The 11069-nt window shown below is 45.3% G+C and overlaps 2 protein-coding genes and 1 long non-coding RNA gene across 4 annotated transcripts in view; 2 read left to right on the top strand and 1 right to left on the bottom strand.

Moving 5' to 3' along the window:
• Positions 1 to 567: 567 nt before the first annotated feature.
• Positions 568 to 4708, top strand: bhlhe40 (basic helix-loop-helix family, member e40). The gene is made up of 5 exons (XM_035520349.1): positions 568 to 987; positions 1078 to 1141; positions 1441 to 1548; positions 2073 to 2196; positions 2519 to 4708. Exons 1-5 carry the CDS (start codon positions 911 to 913, stop codon positions 3376 to 3378), a joined length of 1233 nt encoding a protein of 410 aa, XP_035376242.1. The 5' UTR covers positions 568 to 910; the 3' UTR covers positions 3379 to 4708.
• Positions 4368 to 6645, bottom strand: LOC113586644. Its single transcript, XR_003411638.2, has 2 exons — positions 6173 to 6645; positions 4368 to 5995 (listed from the first exon to the last, which is right to left on the bottom strand). It is a non-coding gene; the product is annotated as an uncharacterized LOC113586644 (long non-coding RNA).
• A 1457-nt stretch (positions 6646 to 8102) lies between these two features.
• Positions 8103 to 11069, top strand: part of arl8bb (ADP-ribosylation factor-like 8Bb) — a 21897-nt gene continuing 18930 nt past the window's right edge. For both annotated transcript variants that reach the window (XR_004775362.1, XM_027024938.2), the window contains exon 1: positions 8103 to 8295. Coding sequence is in view for 1 of the 2 variants with exons in the window: in XM_027024938.2 (XP_026880739.2) it covers positions 8173 to 8295 (123 nt within the window). In the remaining variant the exon portion in view is untranslated. The remainder of the gene's footprint in view (positions 8296 to 11069) is intronic.

Genomic DNA, 11069 nt, shown 5'->3' on the forward strand with positions numbered 1-11069 from the left:
TCTATCTATCTATCTATCTATCTATGTGATGTAGTAACAAATATGTAATGTTATTCGTCTCCTAATTTTAAATACAGAACAAAATGCAATTTCACACGATTGTTTAGCCATATACTTTTCGTACAGGTCTGACATTAAAATTACTTCTAAGATGAGTCATCGTTAATGTTTTACGATGTGTCCCGATGAACATCCATTAAAACGATACTAATTGCTATTGCCATTGGTGCGCTCTTTTTTACTGACTCATATTTATGTATCCTCGCCAGCATAGCACGCAGGATATTGTTTTCATGACAAACCAGAAAGAAAAAAACAAAGTCGCCTGCCCTAATTTCTGTTTCTCACATGGCGCGCTTCCACGGGGTCGCTGCAGGCTACGCGCGCGGCGCCGAACGAGCGTGGTGGTACACGGGACCCGGGCGCGGGAATGACGGGGGGAGGCCGTTCTCGTGCGGATCCTCCTTAACTACAGAAAGTGGGTTGTGCTAGAGAGGCTTTGAAAGCGCCGTCCGACACGTGAGGCTCATGTGACCGAGGTGGGTCCGTCCGTGCGCGAGAGACGTGTGTGCAGTCACAGGGTTTGTTGAGCACGTAGAACAGTCCACCCCCCCCCACGCACGCACATTTAACCGCGGCTCGCGCGTCTCAACTGTTGCCGACTGCGCCTGCATCGCGAGTGGACAACATCGTCCTTCCCGTCCTTGATCCGCTTGCAACAGGAAAGTGCAGCGAAAACTTATTTTCAGCGCGGGATAGAAATTTTTCTCGTGTTTTTCGAAGGAAACGTGCACTACGGTGATCTTTATGAGCAATTAAAGGGGATTTATCCTCCGTTATCCTCCGGGACTGTGTTTTTTGGGGGAATAAAGCTTGCTTTCCACTTGCGTCAGCGCTCCGCACGGGCGACATGGAGAGGATCCCGAGTGCGCAGCCTCCTCCGTGTGTCCAGAAGCAGTCCGCGCTGGATCTGGCGGACATGGCACGGTAAGTCGCCAAGCCGCCAAGCCGCCTTCTCGTGTTTCTCCGCGGGACCCGAACGACGTGTCTCATGTCTGGTGCTGCTCTGCCCTTTAGAATGGATTACCCAATATACGTGTACAAGCCTCGGAGAGGAGTGAAACGCGGAGACGACAGCAAGGTACGGCGGGGATCCATTCGTCTATCTATCATTTATGCACCTTAAAAGATGTTTCGCTTTATTTATAAATGGCTACCCAGGGCCGTGTGTTATTACAATCGGCATTTCTTTACTTTTCATCAGTGTACAGTCATTTATTTATTCATGCTTGTCGCTTAACATGCTTAATGGTTTTTTTTGTTTATTTTTTGTTTTTTTTTTGTCTTGAAACTTTTAGTTTTTCTGTAGTTCGTCTGAACGAAGCGTTGATGACGTTTAATTAAATTCACCTACATTTGTTTTAATCTGCTTGCACACAGGATACATATAAGTTACCCCACCGTTTGATCGAGAAGAAAAGACGCGACAGAATAAACGAATGCATCGCGCAGTTGAAGGATTTGCTGCCGGAACACCTTAAACTTACTGTAAGTACGGGAGGGAATGGAGTGCGCCCGAGGTTGTAGTCAAGGTCTGAAGCGCCATCTGGTTGTTGCTATAGAGAAGCGTGCGTTCTGCAATGATGCTGCGCTATTTTTGATATTTCTTATTCCATCCCGATTTGTATTGCCTATAACATACACACTATAACAGCTTAAATGAATGATAAGGTATGTGTTGCTTCATATTGCAGCCATTTGTCCAAGTGCTTACATTCCCGTTGTGTAAATAAGTTGTGCAAAGTATTCGAGGCTGCGCACAAAATATAAATTAAGGTCGAAAACACAAATGGGCTTATTTGTTTCTTAATGTACTTATTTTATTTAACTATGTATTGCTTTATTTATTTATTTATTTTATTTATTCATTCATTCATTCAGTGACCTTTTCTACATTTGCATGACAGCCGCGACGTGGTGTCTCCTCTCGTCGAAGGGTTTGTCCTCGTGAGACAGCAGAGAGCGTTACATAAGAAAGCCGAGCGTACTAACCGGAGCGCTTCCTCTTTTAGACGCTGGGACACTTGGAAAAGGCAGTGGTGTTGGAGCTCACGCTGAAGCACGTGAAGGCGCTCAACAGCTTGCTGGAACAGCAGCAGCAGCAAATTATTTCTCTGCAGAACGGGATGCATATCGGTGAGTGACTGAGAAGGCTACACTCGCACTGATGTAATTTAACGTGGTTATAGCACACCTCATTGCATCCTTTTTTCTTTTTTTTTTCTTTTTTCTTTTTCTCGCTTCTGGAAAAAACTAAACAAACCAAAAAAAAATGCTGTAGACATGCTCGGACTTCTGAGTAACAAGATCCGTTCATACAACTTCTGTTGCACTCTCTCGTACTCGGCAGAACTTTGCTGACTGATGTGCTGTGAAACTTGCCAAAAAGAGAGGAAATATGGGCTTTGCTCTCATCTGCACGTGTGTGTGTGTGTGTGTGTGCGTGCGCGCGCTGCAGGGGATCAGTCCAATGGGAGCCCCGAGAGCAGCGAGATGTTCCGCTCCGGATTCCATCTCTGCGCGAAGGAGGTGTTGCAGCTCCTGGCCAGACAGGAGGACCCGCGTGAGCTGAGCCCCACGCACATCGTCAACCACCTGCACAAGGTGGCCGGCGAGCTGCTGCGCCCCCCCGCCAGCCCCCGCCCGGACGCGCCCTCGCCCGGACGCGACCGCCCCGACGTCCGGCAGAAGGCGGCGGCGCCCCAGCCGCGGGGCCCCGAGGGCCACGCCAAGAACTGCGTCCCCGTCATCCAGCGGACGTACCCGCAGGGCAGCGAGCAGAGCGGCAGCGACACAGACACGGATAGCGGCTACGGCGGCGAGCTGGAAAAGCGGGAGGCCAAGGGCCCGCGGACAGGCTGCCGCGGGCGAGAGGGCGCGGAGCCGAAGTACGCCCGGACGGGCGCCATCAAGGAGGAGCGGGACGAGCCGCGGGCCAAGCGCGCACGCTCGGACTCTTCCGAGGACGAGTCGCTGTCGGGGCACGAGGTGCTGGTGGCAGGCCACAGGCCCTACGTGAACTTCTCGCCCCACCAGCCACCTCTCTGCATGCCGTTCTACCTCTTCCCCCCGAGCGCGGCCACGGCCGCAGCCTATCTCCCCGTGCTGGAGAAGTGCTGGTACCCCGGGGGCATGCCCATGCTGTACCCCAGCCTCGGGGGCTCCGGGGCGTCCCTGTCACCCGACAAGCTCCCCTCGTCGATGGTCATGTCGCCCAGGGTGGCATCCCCCATCGCCCCTCAGACTCCCATGGACTCTCCTGCCCTCCTCCAGGCCCTGAAGCAGGTCCCTCCCTTAAACCTGGAAACCAAAGACTGAGAGCTGTGTAGGAGCCCCCCCCCCCCCCCCCCCCCCCCCACACACGCCCACGCCCGCAGCTTGGCCCTCTGAAAGTGCTGGGTGATGGGAGCGCTGACGGAGGACGCAGTGACGGAGAAGGAGGAAGATGAAGAGCATGCTGGAGCTTTCTTCCCCTTCCTCTGCCTTGAAGGGTTACGCCACCTACTCCCCCTGACTGCTACTCTTCTCACACACACACACACACACACACACACACACACACACACACACAAGCCCGGTGGAGAGAGAGTGTCCCTGTAGAGATGGATACGCACTGGACATTCTGATGAAGATGAGGAGTCGAGATAGGGCAACACCCAGAGTGCGCTGTTTTCAGTCACTGTGAAGAAGGTGAATTTGAGAACACTGAGCTGTTCGCGTCATTGAAGGACCCCTGCCGAAGCACTCGCGCTGACGGTTTGATTTGAAACATAAATAAACAAGTAAACTACAAACAAAACGTAAATCCAGAATGTGATGTGTACACACCCCCCCCAAACGAAAAACAATAAGTCCTGCCCTTTGCACACACCTTTCTGTTTTGAATGTAAACGAGAAAAAAATAACTAGAGAAACCCCTGTAGATGCTGCTTCGTGGTGTTTGGACGTTTCTCTGTGCTACAGAGCTTTGAGAGGAGCTTCACACTGTTGTGACTCTGTGGCTGCTTTAAACCAAGGCTGTCCTGTTTTTTTTGTTTTTGTTGTTGTCTTGTTTTTGTTTTTTTGTTTTTCACTTCTTTTTTTTTTTTTGCCTGGCGTGCTACCAAATAATGGTCTGTCTACTTTAGTTGACCTGAGCTACATCACAGGAAACGGCAACTTCAAACAATCGCCCCCATCTCGTCCCCATCTCTGATTCATCTGTTACCCCACAAACTGAATCCCTCAAATACTTGTGGGGGGTGACTTTGGCCCAAAAACATGTCACTTGTGTACATAAGGGAGTAATGTATTTTATTTATTTTTTCTTTTTTTTTTCTTTTTTTTAGAGCGAGAGCGAGAGATTGTAATATATCATTGGTTGTGCAAGTAGTACTTGTGAGGTAACCATGTTGTGTAATGCATTTGTTTATACTACGTGTACATCTATATTTTTGATACATGACCTGCAAGTTGTGTGTCTGCATTGCGACAGATGGGAGTTCCCGACTGGTTCGTTGTAGGTGATGTTGGCATCATGTTCTATGTTCATTTCTGGTCAAATTAAGACAGATCTTTGTTCATGCTGTTGCCTTTATTTGTTTCAAGCAGTAAAATAATTACAGTTATGTACATTTTAAATTCTGAAATCTTTGAGAAGCGAGGAAAGTGAATGTACAATGTTTAAACCATATACTAGTTTTGTATAGGAAAAGGTACTTGGGTTTTTTATTTTGGGACCTAACAGAAGGTTGCTTGATTGTATATATATTTTGTCAAAATTTATTGTTGACATACATTTAAAAAGTATTAATAAATTTTTTTTTTCCTGTGGAAAGGCTGCATGTGTTTGCCTAGTCTTTGCATCCACAGCTAAACAAGTTGTCGCCCTTTCTCAACGCTGCGCATCCTTATATAATGACTTATATAACCTGCAGTCTTATCTTACTGGCACCAAAATGGAGTTTTCTATTTTATATTTCATCCTAATCAATAATAGCTATCACTCCGAAGACGTAGACTACAAACACCATCAACAACATAAACTAACGGGCTACTAAATATCTAACTAGATTCGTTTTAAAATACATAACACGCATCTTTAGACTAACTCTGCATCATGAAATTTGCATCCAAGATTACTCAAAATCAGCTGTTCTCAATAAAGTCAAAATCGAACAAACGCTAAACGCAGCTTTAATTCTGCGTGGAGTATTTGCGATTCAAACTAAGACCGGGCGCAGCCTAATTTCTGAATTCATGTCTGCGTGGGCACGAGCACTGGCGCGGACTCCGCTTAAATCCCGCACGCCTGGCCAGCCGTGTGTGTTCACGCTTTCTCCCGCTATAGCAGTCCTGTTTATCCGTGTGTGTTCACTCTTTCTCCCCCTATAGCGGTCCCGTTTCCTCCCCCGACCCCACCTCTCCGGGAACGGGAGCCGACTTTATCCCGCTCGTCACGTGTAAGTCCATGCAGCTGGCAAGCCAGCGTGGGCAGCCTCACGTCACCTATTCAGCGCGTCAGTACACCACAATAGGACCTTTTTTTTGTGTGTTTTTTGTTTTTTTGCATGATTTTTCTTTTCTGATTTCCTTTTTTATATAACACGCCAGCAAGTGCAGAAGCTGTTTGCATTCACAGGCCACTACTGTTGTGAATAGTCTACTGCTGACCACGACGGAGGCTCAGAAATGTTCAGACCAGCTCGTAAACATCCGTGGGCTGATTGCTGAGTGATAAAACTGAGTTATTTCACAGTCTCATGAGAAACATGTGACGGGTCCATATGTCATCCTTGTCGAACATACACGTGGGAGAGCAGAATATGATTAAAATAGCCTCCTGATTTCAACATTTATTTTTTCGAAATATTTAACTTCTCATTCTGTGTTTTTAAAAAAATATATATTTACTGTTTATGCTCCTCGGGGTGTGTGGGCAGTCTTTCTTTGAATACTGTTTCAAGAGAAATATAAGCATACAAACAAAAAACATGTTATCAGTTATTTAAGCAAATATCCCACACCGACAAAAGTCTATAAAAAAAGAAAAGTTGGTTCGTATGTAGGATAAACCAGTCACCACAAAACATTGTAAAAATGACTACTTAATGACAACAAATAACTATCTTACCACTGTTAGTATTGAGGTTATAGACTTGGCAGATCAGTAGTTTGAAATGTAATTCGAGGGCCATCTTGTGGACAAACGTGGCACTGCAGACTTGTCACAAATTGCATGTTCTTGCACATAGGCCAGGAGGACCTGGGTGTAACACAATCAGACGCCTGAACACAGATCTGATAACCACGGAGAAAATACCAAGGTGTGGTGGTTTCCAGGAGCAGAGCTGAGCACCTCCAGGCTAAATAGACTAAAACACAGGCTACTGTATTTGAAATGGTCATGAAAAATGTCCACCTACTTGTTTGATGACCTGTAATCTTTTTCTGTGTCCACCCACCTCTGAGTTCAAAGAGATTCATTATCACATTATTTGTAATATGATTACAGCAGCTGTAATGAACCTAACAAAATGTTAATGTTTATCTGTAAAGATGTACAGTATCTAAAATAAACTTGGCTTAAAGTGAATTTAGTGGTTATCAATGGTCATATATGGTCATATATTTTCCTCCCTCTCTCTAACTCTCTCTTACACACACAGACACCTCTGACTTACTGCTTACTGAGTAAGTGACTATGATAGCTGCTTTTATTTATACACATTATTAGTTCTGTACTGGATTGTTTTGTATTGTTATTGTAGCGCATTATTTTTATGTTAAATTATATTTTGTTGTGTTACATTGAAACCTTTCTGGGGTTTGGCATTTCAGTATTAAAATTCAAAGATGCCCCAGTAAACTCTCTAGGGCTGTTTCTCAGTTCTGCTTCTGGGGACCCTGAGTTATCTTACATTTTACATTTACATTTCTGGTATTTAGCAGACACTGTTATCCAGAGCGACTTACAAAAGTGCTTTGTCATTTACTCATAGAATACATCCAATAGACCAATGATCTAGAATACTGTAGAAATACAGGGATCACTGCTGATGCCTAGAAGTACAAAATACATAAGGTCTATCTCAGACGACAATAATTGCAATAAATAAGTACTAGAATTTGTTAGTCAACAAAAGAGTCCACATCAGTGTAATAAACAATACCCTATTTTAGGTGGGGACCCACAGAGTTATCTCACATTTCAAGTGTCTACCTGACATTGCCAGGTCATCTCATCAAGCCCTCTGCTAATGACCAATGAGTTGAATCACATATGTTAGATATCTGAGCCATCTGATGACATGCTGGGTGCTGGTTTATGAGAATGAATAAATAAACCAGAGAATAGATGATGTTGGCCTTATCGTCTACTGCCCTCTGCCGTAGGGAAAGGGTAGTGCCCAGGAAAATGGCGTTAGATGTGTAGCTAGTTAGCAGCTTGTCATTAGATTCCCAGTTGTTTGTGTTTTCCACTGCACATTCACATTTATAGCCTTATTTGTAGAGATCTGAAAGTACTAAACCATATACATTACTTTACAACGGCCATAAAACACACAGGCACAAAAGTAAAAGACAAGTTAAAAAAAAATTTCAACTAGCCATACAGGTAGGGAATTTCAAACAGTGTATAATAACTACTGTTCCATGAGCAGTGGTGTCTCAGTGGTTAAGGTACTTAACTTGCAAGTTGCTGGTTCAAGCCCCACCACTGCCAAGTTGGCACTGTTGGGCCCCTGAGCAAGGCCCTTAATCCTCAACTGCTGAAGTTGTACTCACTCATAATTGTAAATTGCTGTGGATAAAAGTGTCAGCTAAATGCCAAAAATGTACATTTCTTGAAAAAAAGAACATTGTCCAGTGTTTTCCGTGAGTTTCTATATGCTTCTTATATATTATAAATATTTTCTTACTTCTGAACACATCTGTGATCACATATTATCACACCAACAGTGAGCAGATCGCCTCCGTTTTGGGCGCTTATTTTAATCTCTCTCTCTCTCTCTCTCTCTCTCTCGGCTGTAAACTTCATAGTCATATGATCCTGCGTCACGGTCCGGTGCGGCACTAAGGCAGGCGAGCAGCTCTTGTGGGGGCGGTTGTGTGTGTTCGGCGACTCTCACCATGCTGGCGCTCATCAACAGGCTCCTGGATTGGTTTCGCTCGCTCTTCTGGAAAGGCGAGATGGAGCTCACCCTCGTGGGCCTGCAGTATTCTGGAAAGACCACGTTCGTCAACGTGATCGCGGTGAGTCGCGAGCTGGCGCGAGCGTCTGCGTTCTCGCCGTTAGCACACGAGCTAAGATAAAGTAAGCTAAGCTAAGCTAAGCGAGCCGGTTGGCAGGCAAACCTATCTTACTTGCTAGCCAGCTGCGTTTATTTCATATAACGCTTCGGGTACTTTGACGTCCATCGCTACTATTGTTTTTTGTGCGCTTTATTATTAACGTTTATTCGGTTTCCGTGGTGTTTTAAAGCTAGTCAGGCGTGTCAGCGCCTCAGGTGGAGGTCGCGGTCAGTTAGCTGTAAGCAGCCCTAGGTTTGCTAGTTAACTAGTTAGAGGTGCGTGTGTGTGGATGTCAGATTGGGGCTGTGAAATCTTGATTTTAAGGAGAATTGTTTTCTTTAGATTGATGCTGGGACTGTTATTATCTAGCTAGGTTAGCTAGTACTTCTTAGAAATGGCTAACCTTACATTTCAGTACACACAAGCATTGCTTACTCATTTGACAGGCAGGCTAACGTTGGGAACTCGAATGGAAGCAACACCACATTTTTGGTGCTTCTAGGTAAAGTGGATAGGTAGGCTGTTCAGAGCCCACTTTGGTTTGGGCTGATATGACTCAGTCCGACAACTGACTAAATATGAGAATCTCTGGATTTAAAATTGGACTTATTTTGAAATATTCTTCCAACTAAAATAAGCCTACTTCGTAGTGGCATAGTTAATCCTGTGTCATGTAGCGTAATGAATTATAAGGCATCACGCTACATGATGTGGAATCAAATTCGCCGGTTTCTTTTAGCATGTCACTGGTTTTTCCCGTTAGAGTTAGGATAGTTGGCTATTAGGTATGACGCTTGTCGAATATTGTTTTATTGCTCTTTTGTAATATTGTTAATTGCTTTTCTTTTATTGTAAAGCGTCATCTATAAAATATTATTGTTGTTATTATTATTAGTGGTCGTGGTGGTAGTAATTATAGTTAATGACGTATTCAGTTTGTATTAGTACTGTGCTATTTTGTGTTGATCAATAAAAGTAAATCATTTACAAAAGAAAAAGAACAGGCCTTTAATTCTAAAATGGCCTGAAAAAATTTGATTTGAATACCATGTACTTCTGAATGGGTGTGGGAATACAGAATATAATTACACCGTTAAAAGTGGTGGCAGAATAGTAATTCAGCATGTCGTGCACGTTTTTTTGTTAGTGAAGGTGCACCATGAAACCAGCATCAGAGCACTGAACCATTTGAAAATATCTTTTAAAAACTATTCATTTGTCAACTAATAACCACAAAGATTGTTCTGACCAAGCCAAAGGTGGTGATATGGTTTGGAGATCATCGTGACATAAATATGTTTGAAAGTCCAGGCCACACCTAATTCACATTCTCTCTCATGCTGTGCAGATCTAAGTAGTTGTTGCTCTTTACTGCTGATTCACAGCTGACGCTGTTCCGCAGGCCTGTCAAAAAAACCAGCGATGCTGCAGAATGCTCTGATGGCCCCGCTTTGGTGCAATTATTGATCGTGCGAGTTTGTGGGGGAGTGAGGCGATAACTTGTTTTGCCTTCTTGGCAAGCCTCAGAGAGAACCGGTCATTGAGTTCAGTCGCGTGTCGAATGAGGTCAAGGCTAGCGGGTATTGCTGGTAGGCCTATTTTCCCCATCAGCACAGTGAAGTGATGTCAGGCCAACAGACATTACAGAAAGCCTTTGATTCCCACTACAGCCCCTACCCTTGACGCTTCCTCCTTCGCACTCAATGGCAGGACGACATGTCTCGTGCCCTGCCTTTCCTCGATTCCCTCTTCAGTCCTACGTCTGAAGAAGAAGAGCTGTAACGGCGTGGGCTTGGCAGTGGGCCAGAGACTCTTCCCTTACAGGCAGTAAAGCACAGAAACCAATTACGCAGAACGGAGACTACAAGTCCCGAGCATCCTTCTAGATTGGGCCCGGTTAAAAAGAATGGTTCAGTGGGAGGCAGCTCAAATACACCTGCCCAGGCTGACAAGGTGCATTCGGTCCAGTCCGTGTGGCTAATGGATTTCTGTGGTGGGGATTGTCACCAGAGGGCTACCGTTTTTCCCATAACCATCACATCACCTCAGTGGCTCATGTGGTTATGGACATGGTTGTGTTTTTCCCTTAGTAGCAGGCTACTTCCTGTAAAGGAGTGCCCAGACTTGCTCCAGGCGACCCACCCTGCACAGTTTCGTTCTGTCCTCTGCTCCTAAGCCTCTCAGAGCGTCTCCGTTTTGCCGTGTTTGATTTCAGTCCAGACCTCAGCTGTTCTAAACCTTTTGGGAGTACTTATGTTGAAAGAATTTGAGCACTATCCATTCACAGCAGTTGAATCAGCCAAAGATGTCAGCCAGGTGAGTCAGACGTTTCAGGATGGAGATCAAATTGGCCAAACCTGGCCCGAGTCTTCAGCACCTCCTGGAAGGCTTTGCTAGCCAAATGAGGTGTGTTGGCTTAGATTTAGAACTAAACCCTGCAACTGGGTAGATATTCAGGAGTGAGCTCAGTCTATTTCAGACAAGTTGGCCCACGATGACCCAAAACTAGGGCTGCTAGCCAACAGCATTACGTCTCTCGTGACTTCAGGCTGACTGGCATCGCTGCTTTCCATTCAGCATGCATATGTTGTTTGGGACAGCATGACTCCATGTACATGGTTGTGTTTCTGTGGGGTTTCTTTTTTTTGCCTTGGCATGGTAGATGTGCTATCCAGGGTTTGGCAGTACTGGAGAGCTGATTGCTGGAATGACAAAGCACGTTGCCCTGTGTTGCA

This window comes from Electrophorus electricus, chromosome 20 (assembly GCF_013358815.1).
Source record: "Electrophorus electricus isolate fEleEle1 chromosome 20, fEleEle1.pri, whole genome shotgun sequence".
Taxonomy (NCBI): Eukaryota; Metazoa; Chordata; class Actinopteri; order Gymnotiformes; family Gymnotidae; genus Electrophorus; species Electrophorus electricus.